General features: G+C 55.1%; 1 protein-coding gene across 3 annotated transcripts in view; it reads right to left on the bottom strand.

The window, feature by feature from the left end:
- Nucleotides 1–6117: 6117 nt before the first annotated feature.
- Nucleotides 6118–14304, bottom strand: part of TMEM63B (transmembrane protein 63B) — a 22066-nt gene continuing 13879 nt past the window's right edge. For all 3 annotated transcript variants that reach the window (XM_037519797.2, XM_054698830.1, XM_037519798.2), the window contains 14 exons: nucleotides 14194–14274; nucleotides 13645–13768; nucleotides 12959–13092; nucleotides 12687–12824; nucleotides 12406–12559; nucleotides 11483–11589; nucleotides 11164–11250; nucleotides 10854–10919; nucleotides 9483–9645; nucleotides 8806–8911; nucleotides 7730–7897; nucleotides 7369–7484; nucleotides 7114–7194; nucleotides 6118–6856 (listed from right to left, as the gene is read on the bottom strand). In XM_037519797.2, coding sequence (XP_037375694.1) covers nucleotides 6665–6856; nucleotides 7114–7194; nucleotides 7369–7484; nucleotides 7730–7897; nucleotides 8806–8911; nucleotides 9483–9645; nucleotides 10854–10919; nucleotides 11164–11250; nucleotides 11483–11589; nucleotides 12406–12559; nucleotides 12687–12824; nucleotides 12959–13092; nucleotides 13645–13768; nucleotides 14194–14274 — 1717 coding nt within the window. In that variant the 3' untranslated portion in view covers nucleotides 6118–6664. The remainder of the gene's footprint in view (nucleotides 6857–7113; nucleotides 7195–7368; nucleotides 7485–7729; nucleotides 7898–8805; nucleotides 8912–9482; nucleotides 9646–10853; nucleotides 10920–11163; nucleotides 11251–11482; nucleotides 11590–12405; nucleotides 12560–12686; nucleotides 12825–12958; nucleotides 13093–13644; nucleotides 13769–14193; nucleotides 14275–14304) is intronic.

Below are 14304 nucleotides of genomic sequence, written 5' to 3'. Positions count from 1 at the left end.
TCCAGACAAGTTCATATTCTGAGGCATTGGGGGTTAGGACATCAACATATCTTTTGTGGGAGACACAATCCAACCAGTAATACTCTCTTTAGCATGGTCAAGGCCACTGGCATATCCAGTGGGGAAGGGCGGGCTCTAAGCTGGGAATTCTGCCCCCGTAGTGTTCGGTCACTGAGGACTGGGACATGAGGTTGTCCAGGTGGTGTCTTGGAGACAGAACAGATGCTCAGACCACTGAATGGAATCACAGAGCTTTTTCCAAGCACCAGCATGAGCTGATTGGCCGCAAGCCCTCCTCACCTCCATTTCTGGGAATATTAATCATAGTTTAAGTGCTGATTATATGCCAAACCGGGCTAAGAACTTCCCTCTTGTTTAATCCTTGAAACAGACATGGAAGCATTATTCCCATTCTACAGATGAGGAAAGTGAGGTCCAGCCATGATATAATATAATAAGACATATATATTTGGTCTCTGCCCCGGTTCCTGACACAGAGCTCCTAAATTCCTTAGAATTCCCAGGGTGATAGGAGTCTTTTGTTGTAATGAGGGGTTTCTGGATGGGCTCCTTGGTCACCTCAAGATGGGGAATTTTCACCAGTCTAATTTAAACCTGGATTAGAAGCTTGCAACTTTTCGGAAGTTGCAAAGGGTTGCGCAAGGGGTTAAGTCACAGCACTATGAAGCCATCCGCAGTCACGGCAGCAAGAGTTTGATCCCTGGCCAGGGAGCTACCCACATGACGCAGCAGACCTCTCCTGTCTCGCCTGCTGCTCCCCTCAGCAGTGTATTTCAGTGTCTGCCTGTTCTGTTCCCCACTCTGTCTCTGGTGAGTCCTCTCACCCCCCTGCACCTCTGGCCTGTACCCCAGTTCTTGCATGCAAAAATAAATAAATCTTTGAAAAAAAAAGATTACAACTTTCACCCCCACCTTTCATCCTCTAGGTTGGGGAGAAAGGCAGGAGATTAAGTTAATAATTAATCATGAAGCCTCCATAAAAGTCTCAAAAACACAGGCTTTGGCATTCTCCTGGGTGGTGAATACATCCATGGGTCTGGAGGTGGTGGCCCCAGCTCCATGCAGACAGAGCCTCTGCTTGCGAACTTTCTGGACCTCGCCCTGCATGTTCCTTCATCTGTATACCTCAGCAGATCCCTTTACAATAAACAGGCAGCCATGTTTCTTTGGGTTTTGTGAGCCTGAAAGCACATTGCAGACATCTGAGTAGGAGGTCACAGGAGCTTCGACTAATAACCAGCTGGTCAGAAGCACAGGTGACAACCTGGGACTTGCCATAGGCATCTGAGGGGCTGGTCTTCTGGGACTGAACCCTTTGCCTGTGGGAACTTACCTGGCTCCAGAGGGATAGTGTCAGTGCTGAGTGGGGCTGAAGAACACCCAGATGATGTCTGGGCAGTTGAAGAAACGGTTGGTGTAGAAAGCCCTCCCTCCCCGCATTGGTGTGAGACTGTTTTGTGTGTCAAGGAAAACAGCTTTCCTTTTCGAGAATTATGACCCAGCCTGTCCAAGGTCACACAGCTTGTCAGTGGGTGACCTCGAACTTGAGGTTAAAGTTGCAGCTCTGATCCTTTGTCTTCTGCTGAGCCCAGCTGTAAAGAGAGGAAGTGATTTTGCAGGCCCCCTGTGGCCTCCCTGCCCCTTTCTGTGACTCTTCTTGGATCCTTGACAGCATTCAGCCTGGAGCTGGACACTGATGCCCGGTGAAGAGATGGCTGTCAAAGGACAATATTGGAACCCCCTGCCAGACATGGGCTCTGCCTGTGATGAGGGTGGGGCATGTTGTGGGTGGGAGGTTGGGCTCGTGTTTCCTCTGTTAGGATCGCCTTTCCTGGCCATGGCCTCTCCCAGGGACCTTAACTCTGCCTGTGGCCACTATCTAGTGTTTCACACTTGCAACTTCAGGTCCTTCTGGAAGACTGTAAGTTGGGGTTAGAGGAGATGCTCCCCAAGGGAAGGGAAGCATGTGGGGATGTGAGGAATTGCGGGATTGACCGGAGGCCCAGGCTGAACTTCCTCCAGGTCATGCTGTGCAGGCAATGGTGCTTGTCACACAAAGGTGGTGGGGTGTCTACCCATCCATGTAGAAAATGGGCTTCAGGAGAAATGAGGGGACTTCATGAACAGGGTCCTTGATTCAAAACCCTTCCTGGGGCCTCCCCGGTGGCGCAGCAGTTGAGCGCTGGGTTGCGAAGCTGCCCGCAGCCTCTGCAGCACCGGTTCAATCCCCGGCTGCTCCCCGGCCACCAGAGGAGGGTCCCACATGGCGCGCAGACCTCTCCTGCCGCCCGCTGCTCCCCTCAGCAGTGTACTTCGGTCCCTCTGCCTGCTCTGCTCCCCGCCCTGGCTCTGGTGAATTCTCTCACCCTCCCGCGCTTCTGACTGTACCCAGTACTTGTATAAATAAATAAATAAATCTTTAAAAAAAAAACAAAAAAACCCTTCCTGGCTGTTTCTTAAAGCGTGGCCCCCTGGATCCCGCTGGCCCCACTCCAATCAGCACCAGCCTTCTTCCTGTTTCTTTCCTTCCTTCACTTGTGTTCCAAAGAACTTAATTGGAGCCTGTGGGACCGTCAGAGGCTGGGTCACCAGCTTTTCCTGGTCACCTCAGCCTTCCCATTGCCAGCCATTATCTGGGACCAGGTCCTTACATGGGACTCCCACCCACCCCATGCATTCCCTGCCCTGCACTTCTTTTTCACTGTTAAATTTCTCAACAGTAAAAAGGAGCCCAACAGTAAAAAACTTGCAAGAGGCATGATGCCCTGCCTCTGGGTTCTCATAACACACTGAGATTTCCTCCCCTGACCGGCCCCACTGTGCACCGTCATGCTAGCTGGGGGAGGGGGTGTGGAGGTGCCTGACTCAGACTCCTCTGAGGTCTCAGCCAACTCTCAGAAAGCGCCAAGTACAGTGCTGGGCCCTCAGGGTCTGCACACAGTAGGTGTTCAGGATGGTCTGATAGAGGGTTCAAGGGTGACAGGTTTTTTTTAAAGCTTTATTTATTTATGCATATGAGAGCTGGGGTGCAGGCCAGAGATGCAGGGAGTGAGAGGATTCACCAGAGACAGAGTGGGGAATAGAACAGGCAGATCGACCGAAGTGCACTGCTGAGGGGAGCAGGGGGTCTGAGACAGTAGAGGTCTGCTGTGCCATGTGGGCCGCTCCCTGGCTGACTGGGATTGAACTTATGCTGCAGTGGCTGTGGATTGCTTCATAGTGTGGTGCCACCAGGGAGGCCCCTCAAGGGTGACAGTTATTTGGGGCCTTAGGGCCTGCCTGTTCTTTTTTATATATATATATATATATATATATAATTCTTACATTATTTTTCATCTTTGTGCAATGTATGCATTTTCATTTTGGTTATATTCCCCATACAATTGCATCCCCCTCTTATTTTGAAGCTAGTACTTCTTCACCCCACCCCTCTCTCCTCTCCCCATCCCCCGCCCACCCCCAACCCACCGTAGTGTGTCTCTGGTTTATAGTTGCTTGTTGATTTTGATTATTACTTTATTATAATTAGTCTTTTTCCTGGTCCCTTATTTAGGTTTTCTAAATTCCTGCTATGAGTGAGACCATCCAGTATTTTCTTAGGGCCAGTTCTTTGTGCTTCCTGCTTGAAATTCACAACTGATTTCTACCTGCCCAAGAATTAGCACTTTACTCCCCCACCCTCGGGAGCCCCCTCCCCTATTTTGGGGATTCTACCTGGGAGTCCACAGTTCTCAGGACTGCAGATCTTGGGACAAGTGGAGGCTTCAGCATGGACGAGACTCTGGACTTCATTTCTCCTGTGTTTGGGCCTCTCCCACCCAGTCTGCCTACAGCCGGCCCCCAGGGAACACTCTCCACAGCCTGTGGTAGGACGCCTGGCGCTGCTCCCCTCTGCCCCTTGCTGTTTGCTGTCCCCTGTTGGTTTCTGGTTGCTGGTCTGCAGGTTCCTGTGGCACCTGTTTCTTCCTCCTTCTCCCCTGAGGTTTTTTTTTTTTTTTTTTAAAGATTTATTTTATTTTTTAAATTTATTTACACAAGCACTGGGTACAGTCAGAAGCGCGGGAGGGTGAGAGAATTCACCAGAGCCAGAGCGGGGAGCAGAGCAGGCAGAAGGACCGAAGTACACTGCTGAGGGGAGCAGCGGGCGGCAGGAGAGATCTACGCGCCATGTGGGACCCTCCTCTGGTGGCCGGGGAGCAGCCGGGGATGGAACTGGCACTGCAGAGGCTGCGGGCAGCTTCGCAACCCAGCGCTCAACCCCTGCGCCACCAGGGAGGCCCTCCCCTGAGGTTTTTCTCCCTCTGGGAGTTCTTTGACTCACTTTGGGTTCTGCTGGTGGGTGGTGGGTGGGCAGGATGATGCGCTGCGGTCTCAGAGGTCACTGGGTCATGCTCTTGATTTTATTGATGAGGAAATGGGCCCAGTGAGGAGAGGTGGCTTTCCCAGGTTGCATGGGGGGAATGGTGACAGAAGGACCCTGTGCTGGTGCAGCGTGCATGAGGCTCTGCAGGCCTCAGGAGGGTGGGAGGCAGCAGTCACAGGAAGGCCCTCAGAGATGCTAGTTTGAGCTGGGCCTTAGAAGTTGAGTAGTAATTGACTAGAGGGCAGGGAGGGGATTTTGGGGGGAGGACCTTGTGCACTCCTAGGGAAGGACAGATGGGCCAGCAACTCACTGAGATGCTCAACAAGGTCTTTCCAAGGTCCCTTCCTGGCCTGTGACCCTGGGCAAACCCTATCCCCTCCCAAGCCTCTGTCCTCTTCCAACAAGAGGCAAACCATACCTGCTTTGTAGGTACTATTAGCTATGCGCGATCACAGTACTAATTATAGTTGCAGTTATAGTATTAATGATAGCTATTGGGTTTTACTGTGTGCTGGGCGTCAGGCCAAGTGAGCACTTATTTGTTATCTCAGGCAATCCTCACAGCAAACTCATGCTTGACCCCAGAGCAGCCTTCTGAGGTGTAGATACTTTAAGCAGGTAAGTCACTTAGCAAAATTCCTGGTACATAATAGTCACTCAGTAAAATGTAGCAGGGGGGCCTCCCTGGCGGCGCAAGGGGTTAAGCACAGCACCATGACGCTATCCGCAGCCTCTGCGGCACGAATTCGATCCCTGGCCAGGGAGCTACCCATGTGGAACAGCACTCCTGTTTTGCCTGCTGCTCCTTTCAGCAGTGTATTTCAGTCACTCTGCCAGTTCTGTTCCCCACTCTGTCTCTAATGAATCCTCTCACCCCCTGCACCTCTGGCCTGTACCCCAGTTCTTGTATGCATAAATAAATAAATCTTAAAAAAAAAAAAGGTAGTGGGGTCTCCCTGGTGGAGCAGGGGTTAAAGACAGCACTATCAAGCTATCACCAGCCATTGCAGCAATTCCCTCGCTGGCCAGGGAGGTGATACACGGCGCAGCAGACCTCTCCTGTCTCACGCTGCAGCAGTGTGTTTCAGTAGATCTGCTTGTTCTGCTCCCTACTCTGTCTCTGGTGAATCCTCTCACCCCCAACCCCCTGCACCTCTGGCCTATACCTCAGCTCTTGTATGCATAAATAAATCAATCTTAAAAAAAATAAAATGTAGCAACAATGTCAACAAATAATGATGACAGCATTTGACCTGGTGATCAATGGCTCTGTTTTCTTGCCTCTCCCCCTCCAGGGCAGCCACTGAAAGCCCTTTTCTGGAAGCAGCCTCCTGGGATCTCCCTTCCAAAAGGTCTTCTTCCCACACAATGTGGACTTGTGGCTTTGTCCACTTTCTGCCCTAAATCTCTATCCCCTCTGCGTGGCTGTCAGGGAGAAGGGTCCCACAATTTCCTCAGGGCAGGCATGGCAGCAGAGCTGGCAGGCAGGACGACAGGTGGAAGTGAACACAGCAGCCCCTCCCACCATTCTGCTGCTGTCCCCATGCAGAAATGGAGGCTCCACAAGCTGACTGGGGAAGCTCTTGCCCAGGGTCATGTGGTAACTCTGAACAGGTCCTCCACGCAGACAGAGGGTGGTTGGTCCCTGGGCCTGTGTCCAGCTCAGCAGCACAAGTCAGACAGTACCTCGGAGCTTTTCTTTTCATTTTTATTTTAAAGGAAAAAAAAAAACAGTGCAAAACCCCATTTTTCCAGTGTCAGCCATGCCCACCCCCCCCCCAGGTCACCACCCCCCAACTCGGGGCCTGACTCTTCCTCCCACTCAGTTCCCCCTCCCCACTCATAGTGGGGGGGCTCCATTTCCCTGGAGTACCAGATCCCAGGGGGGGGTATGGGGGGGGGAGGAAAGAACTGGGGGGGGCAGCCCCTGATTTACCTGCCCCCCCAGGTCTCCAGCCATGGCACCAGGTACCCCTCTTGGCTCTCATTAACCCTTTCCTGACCTCACTACTAGCCTGGGGGGCATTGATCTGGGGGAACCCTAAGCACACCCCTCTTTGCCCCGGGGCCGGCTCGGGGCTCTCCTCACTGAGGCTGGGGGGTTCCCTCCCTCCCTCCATAGTGGGGGAGAGCAGTGAAATCCCCAGGTTTAAATACCTTAATGAAAGCAGGGGATGGGGGAGGACGGGGCTTTAGATCTAATAAATTATTAGCAGTTTAGTGTCCGTGGGGAGGTGGGGCAGGGTGGGGCAGGGTGTGGCCTCCAGGGCCCCCCTCCCCTTACTGGTGAATTTCATTCTCTATGAGGCTGTCCTCGCAAGACTGGAAGTCTGTGTCCGTGAGGCCATCAGGGGGCATCAGCAGCTCCTCATCTTGGGACGAGGATGATGGGGGCTCGTCCCCTGAGCTCCCAGGACCCCCATCCCCATCCCCGTCCACCTCTGAGTCCTGCAGCACCTGAGCGATGTATTTCTGCAGGGAGAGAGAAAGGGGGTGAGGGTGGACAGCTGCCCATGTAACGAGGGAGTGTGTGTGTGGGGGGAACACAGGGCCTGCAGAGGGAGGGTGGCGATCCTTAGGAGGAGGTGGCAGAGCCTCAATGAAGCCAGACTGCTGCCGTCCCCTCTTCCCCACCTCCCCCTTCGCTTTCTAGATGGGACATGGAGTTTCGGGACCAAATCTCAATCAGAAGTACCTCCCTGCCTTTGGCCATGCATCAGGGCACTCACCGCAGATTTGGGGACAGCGGCAACAGTGGGGGGCCGTCCATTGCTTCTGGAGTTCACGGTATCTGTCTCCGTGTGCTCAATCTTGAGGGGCCCAGAATGAGTCAGGGAGTGGGGAAATGCCCCTGCCCTCAGTCTCACTCATGACCCCATACCTTCTCAGCACCCCATTTGGCCCTCAGCTCCCAACCATCCCTCTGCCCCCAGCCCCTCTAGAGGTTCTGCCATCAGCCATCCCCCTGCCCCCCAGCCCCCCACCTTGTAATTGTGGGCACTGAGGTATTTGAAGTGTCCGAAGCAGACGTGGCAGAGACAGATGACGATGGTGATGACCAGGACCACGAATGTGAACATGGACGTGGGGGCTAGGAACCCTGGTATGGGGGGGCAAAGAACGGGGCTGCTACCTCTCCTCTGGGCCCCTCCCAGAGGCCCACTACCCCACTCTGGCTACCTTCTGATGCATGCCCATGGTCCCACGTGCTGCAGCCTTGCCCCGGCCTCTCCCAGGCCCCGTGCCTCTGGGCCCTGATTATTGAGGACCCTCCCAGGGCCTGCTCTGCCTCTGGAAGGAGGCCCCTCCATCCCCACCCTGGCTCCCCAGGGGGGCGGCCCTCACCCGTGCGCATGGTGGAGAAGAACAGCAGCCAGAAGAGGCAGAGGATGGGTGCAGCCACCACCTGGTTCACAGCCCCGGAGTGGATCTTCTTGTCCAGCTTGGCCGGCAGGTAGGCGTAGTAGAGATTGTACCTGTCTACCAGGTGCTTCAGCAGCATGTACATGAGCCCTGGGGGAAGCCACATGGGCCCTGACCTCGGCACCTTTGCATGTCCATCACAGGTGGTCCCGGTCCTTCTGAGGTGGCTGAAGGGCTGGCCTCCCTCCTCCCGCCTAAGCCCTGAGCAGGATCGTAGAGCTGCAGCCTCTCTGCCTCAGCCTCTTCAGTCTACAGCCCCTTTTTAGGAACTTTAGAAATCCATTCATTTGGATCAACAAGCATCCCCTTAAAACCTATATCGTTTCTTGCTATCCCTGTCCCTAAAGAGATGTTAGGTGTTAGTTCTATTTTCCTAGAGCCTGAGGGAATGGGAATTTTTGAACGAGGACAAGGAGGTTAGTTTGGGAGGTTGGAGCTGTCAATACCAGGGAGGGTGGTTAAGGTGGTAGGATGTTATCAAGGGGGAAAGTAGAGGCCACTAGTGGGGGGACAGTTGAAGAGAAACTTTGTTAATTTCTTCAGAAGGAAGAGGGACCTGCCCAAGTCATACGGCTCAGCTAAAGCCAGGCAAGGACCCAACCCCACCCTGGAATCCAAAGATCTTGCCTGAGTTGACAGGGCTGTGTACCAGTGTGCCCATGGATCCTGTGTAGGCATGTGGACACCTCAGTGGGCATGTGATGCATGTTCAAGAATATCCATTGGGTGAAGCCACTGGTATGGGCGGGCATGGCCATGTCGAGGTGACTGCCCAAGGGCCCAGCACACCAACTGGGTCTGGCCTGAGCTGCGATGGCTTTTCCCCTCCTCCCCCCTGGCCTGCCCCAGACTGAGCCAGGGACCGGGCGGGAGGCCTGAGGGGTCGGTCTCCCAGCCGGGGCCCTGTCCACTCGGGGTGGCCTGCCTTACTGGAGTGGAGCGAGTGAGGTCCTGGGTCCCCCCGAGCAGGGCCCAGGTCCCGGCGCGGCGGTGCCTACCGAAGGGCACGATGATGGGGCAGGTGATACTGTAGGTCATGACCACCGTGAAGACGCACATCATCCAGGCGTAGGCTGCGCCAAACTGGAACTCGTAGGCCTGATGCTGGGGGGGAGATGGGCAGGAGGGCGGCTCAGGGAGGGGAGGGGCAGACTGAAGGGGCACAGGCAGGTGGGAGGGGCCAGGAAAGAAGCCCTGGGAAAGGAACCCAGTGTTCAGGGCAGGGCAAAGCAGATGGAGAGAGGAGCTGTGGCCAAGATGGGAGGGCAGGCAGGTAGAGTGGCAAGTGCATAGGGAAGGACCTTCAAGGGATCAGGGGCTAGCAGGTGGGGGATCAGGGGAGAAGAGGTGGGTGGACATGGGAGTGGGGTACCCACAGCCCTCATGTGGGGTTAGGACAAAGGAACCCTAGGTCTAGGGACCCAGACCTCCCCCAGCTCCCATCAAGGACACTAGACTGTCAGAACTGGCTTTCAGGCTGAACCACTGCTGTACTCAAGGGAAAAGGCCCTACATAGGAAGGGGATAACTCAGGGCCACCAACTGCTCTCCACAAGCCCACGAACTATATACTCCCCCAAGCCCCTGCACCTTTGTACTCCCACTCCCTACACGCTGTTTCTGATTGGCCCCACCAGGGGGCGCTGTGCTACTGCTGCGGCCCGGTAGGCCGTACCCGCTTCACGTTGCGCCTCTCGGCGGCTGAGCGCGCCAGGCAGAGCCGGATCATGTACATGAGCAGGCCCGGGATGCGCAGCAGATCCATGGCGTTGCCGATAAAGGCTGAGGCAATGACGTAGTTCACGAAGAAGGCGCCGTTGTCGGGCAGGAACACGCACCTGCGGGCACCAGCTGCTCCAGCACTGTACGCTTAGGTTACCCAGGGGCCACCTGCCTACATCCAGCTGATAGCACACACCTTCAGCCCCACAGAGCCGTCTGCCATTTGGGCATCCCACCTCAGCTCTCCAGAACCAGTGTCCCAGTCCTCTCAGATGTGAACCCCACAGGCGGACCCCAGAGTGTCAACAGACGCCTCCAGAGTAAGCCCCAGACATCTTCGTTGTGAGTGGACACACCTGAGAGTGTGAGCCTGAGACATCCCTCAAACTTGTGCCCCAGAAAGACTCAGGGAGGAGTATTCAAGACCCCTAAGGCCACCAGAATGTTCAGGATATGACTGACCAAGATCTCCAGAGACAATCCCTATGAGAACCCAAAGATCACCAAGGGTGTGAGTTCCAGGAACACCTGGAAGGTTTTCCCCCTTAGACCTTAACTTAACCAGGAGCTGCTCCCAGAATATGAGCCCCTCCAGAACACAACTTCCAGAGACCCTCCCCTGGTATCTGCAGGCGGGCGAAACCAAGAGCCTTAGTCAATGCCCATGTCACTCCAAGCATGAATACATGAATACCCCAGAGGGCTTAGAGATAGACCCCAGGCTTGTCCCCCCACTCCACAGCTATTGCCTGTGCTCCCCAGATACATTCATACATCCCAGAGCAGGCATGTGATGAACTCCAGTCACACCTCTGCACAAGCCCAAATCTTTCAAGATAATCCCAGCTTGAGCCCCAGCCCCAGAACATCCGAAAGTCCCCCAGAGATATCCCAAGAGGTTTCCATAGATACTTGAAAGTGTGGGCTCCAGAGACCTTCAGGGATACCTCTAGGAACCCCCAAATCACTCCCAAAACTCCGCTGTAGACACCACTCAAACCTCCCAAATGGAACTCCAGACTCTCATAGTTAGCCCTAGAATATGGGCCCCAGAGCTTCCCATTACCCCCCTCCCCAGTGTGGTCCTCTGAGCCCAAATAAATCTTGAGTGACCTCAGAATCCAGAGAGGTTCACAAAGAGAGAGCCCAACCCAGACCCCAGGGACCTCCCCGACACATATACCCGAGACCCCACAGATGCACCGAGCTCCTCCCCACTCCTGCCAGAGGGCTGGAAGCCAACCCTTCCACTGAGGCTGGCAGTGTGTCTCAGGCACAGCCACCCCGCGGTCAAGGTCCTTTCTTAGGGCCCCCAGTCACTCACTCAAACCGAATAGCTGCCTCGGCCAAGAATTTCTTGTCAAAGAGCCAGCGGAAGAAGAGGTCCAGGCTAGAGGAGAAGAGAGGTGTGGTGGGGGCTGGAATGGCCCAAAGTACCAGGGGGAGGGGAGTTCCACTTACGAGCACTCCTATGTGGGAACAACCTCCCCTATCCTTCAATGGGGCAGGTGAGTCAGGACCACCTAGGGATGACCAGCTTCATGCCCTCAGCTCAGCAGGGAGGTGGGAGTCTGAACTCTTCCCCACTACTGCCATCTTATAACCCCCAACCCCAGCTCCCACCCCAAACTCACCTGCTCAGCCCCAGTGAGGGTAGGAGCAGCACCATAAAGATGAGGAAGGTGTAGCACTTGTGCATGGTGGTCCTGTTCTCCCCGGAGCTATGGCAGGAGCACAGGGACAGAGGTCAGGGAAGCCAGTCCCACACCTGCTCCCCAAACCAGTACAGTATCCCAGAACAGTTTCCTGGAAAGGGGGACTTCCCAAAGGGAGGATGCTAGTCACTTCCTCTTCTGTGTCAGCTCTGGATGGCCTGGGGCAGGGAGCCTGGAGGTCGAAGGGCTGCCCAATGGGGATAGGTACACCAGGGAGAGGTTGCTGTGCGTGTCTCACCGTGTCCAGTGAGCTTCAAAGAAGGCAGAGTAGTAGACGATGGTGGGGAGCAGGGCTGAGAAGCACCACAGCAGCAGGGTGGGGAAGAACTGGGTGATGATGGGATTCTGTGGTGGGGAAAAGAAGTGTGTGCCAGGTGGGGACAGGCCAGTGGCCCAGATGATTTTGCCTACCTGCTCCCACCTTCACTGAGCCCAGGGCCCCGTCAGAACATCTGGAAGGCCAGGGCTATAGGTGCAATCCCAGTTTGAATAATGTTAGTAGTTAACATTTGCTGGACAGCTCCTATAGGTGACGCACTACAGGGATTAATCCTCGCAATGATGCTGCTGACCCATTTTACGGATGAACAAACTGAGGCAGAAAGACATTTAATAGCTTAGCCAGCTGGTAAGCAGTGGGGTAGAGATCTGAACCCAGGCAGTCTGGGCCTTATCTATTATGCTCGGATCACTCAGTGATTTTCAAACTGTCTCCCTGTGAACTTAGAGGTTCCCAGGAGGTATGCTGTGCACGTGGCAGGAGTGGGAAGGGGAGACCAGGCGGAGGTGACTCCCATCCTACCTCCTCGGAGCAGCCATGTTTTCCACCACGGGTTTCATGTGAGATGCCTTTCAATAAAGGCATCAGGGTCTAAGTTTGGAAGCCAATGACTTAGTCTGAGCCTTTCATGCTTCTATTCGAGAAACTGAGGGATGAGGAGAAGGAACTTATCTGAAGTCACATGGGCAGTTAGGGTGGCCTCTCCTTGAGGAAGGTGGTGGGGAGCACAAGAACAGTATACAGAGCGGTCTAAAGCCCATAGCTGTGTGGGCGCTTCCTGGCAGGGCCTGGCTGTGGGGAAGAGGAGCTATACTGGGCAGGAGGGGTCGAGCCTGGCATCTGTGTCATGTGACAACATGGGGGGGGGCGGGGTGTCTCACGTTGAGGTACTCCACGGGCTTGGTGACATTGAACTTGTCCATGGTGGTGATGATGATGGCCGGGGTGGTGAGGAAGAAGAGGAGGATGAATAGGACCACGTTGATGACCAGGCAGCGCAGCCACCAGATGAAGCCTCGGATGGAGAGGTGCTCCCTGGGGAGACAGGGCAGGGGGGTCACTCCAGGACAAATGTCGGTGGTCCCCATGACACTTAGGACCCTCCACTCCTCCCCCAACCCCACTGGAGCCCACTGGGGCCCCACGAAGCCCCATTATTCACCAGTAGATGTTCTGTGGGTCAGGGGCGTAGGACACGGTCCAGTTGGAGATGTGCAGGGACTCGCTGCAGGACGAGGCGCGCGGCTCCCCCCGGCAGGCACAGCCCTGGCACTTACACACGTTGAAGTCCTTTAGGATGCTGGTGGGATGGGTACCAGTTACTGTGGCACCAGCCATTGGGGACCCCACTGCTGACAGCTGGCTGGAAGCGAGGAGCCCCAGCTGGTCACTGGGGGACAAGGGCCAGGGCGAGCAGGCCTGGAGGGGACTCACATGGCGGTGATGGTCTCATTGTGGAAGGTGACAAAGGCCATGCCTAGAGGCTTCTCGTTCACCTTCTCCTTCTCCCGCTTGTACTCCTCCTTCAGCTTCTGTTCCAGCTTCGTGTAGTACTCAATGGCCTCCACCTGCCAGGACAGGTGAGATAGCATGAGAGCCGGGCTGGGGCGCGCAGCTCCCAGCGAGCAGAGCCGGGGCTCACGGCAGGCCTGCAGCTGCTGTAAGTTGCTAGGTGTGGCTCAGTCAGCCACACAACCATCCCCCGAGGTTCATACACTTACTCCCGTCTTATAGACAAGAAGTCTGGGGCACAGAGCAGTCAAGAAACTTGTGAAGCCACAGGGCTAGTAAATACAGCACAACTGTCCCCTTGACTGCCCGCTCCTGATAAGGGGCTTGAAAACTTAGCCGTTGTAGGGAAAAGTTAAAAACTGCTCCTACCCCAGCCCTGGTCTTGCCTCCTCTAGGAGGTCCATCTGCCTTCACGGATTTATGTGCAAAGCCTATTTATGTGCATGTGTTTCTGGGGTTTTGGGACAGGATCCACTGTGGGGTGCACCCATCACCACTGCAACCTGTCTCCCCAGGACCTTCCAAGTCCTCCCAACTTCCATCAAGAGCTCTGGGGGCCCCGAGGTCTAAGTGGAGGCCAGGCTCCCCCATGGCGGGCCCGCTCCTACCTGCTCACAGCCTCGCACCACACAACAGCAGAGGTGGCCGCAGGGCTTGGGGTTGATCATGGTGGGGACGTTCTCCTTGCTCTGGAGGTTTGTGAAGTACAGCTTCCCCCGCTCGGCCTTCTTCCTGTGAGACCCAGGTGCCCAGTCACTCATGGCCCAGCCGGGGCTGGGGCTGCCTGGGAGGTTGGGTAGCTTTGGGTAACCTAGTTCACTCCCCAAGTATAGGGTTTAAGATACATGGTTCAGACATGTCCCCATCCCAGGGTCTCCCCAACCATCCCTTGAGGGCCAGTCTGGCCTAAGTTTCTCATTTTGTAACTGAAGGGTAAGTCCTCAGGTGGGGTTGAGATGGCAGGCCCCTTTCCTTTGCAATTAACACTCCCAGTCTTGCTCTTTCCAGAGTGAAATTACTAGGCATACCAGGGAGTGAATAAAATCAAACACCTTGGGAAACACATGGAAGGGGAGCCAGGTTCCTGTGTGGTAGCCAAGATCTCACCAACAATGAGCAGAGGGCCCCTCGGTGTGTCCCCCCTCCAGCCCCATTACCTCTCTGCATCGAGGAACATGAGGCGAGCCACATTGTAACATGGGCGGGCTTCGAGAACTGTGCAGTTGGGGTAGGCCTCCCTGAAACACAGTGCACCATCACCCGCTGCA

Source organism: Talpa occidentalis, unplaced genomic scaffold (genome assembly GCF_014898055.3).
Source record: "Talpa occidentalis isolate TD23 unplaced genomic scaffold, MPIMG_talOcc4v2.1 talOcc4.2, whole genome shotgun sequence".
Lineage (NCBI taxonomy): Eukaryota > Metazoa > Chordata > Mammalia > Eulipotyphla > Talpidae > Talpa > Talpa occidentalis.
This window is presented reverse-complemented; position numbering and strand designations above follow the sequence as displayed.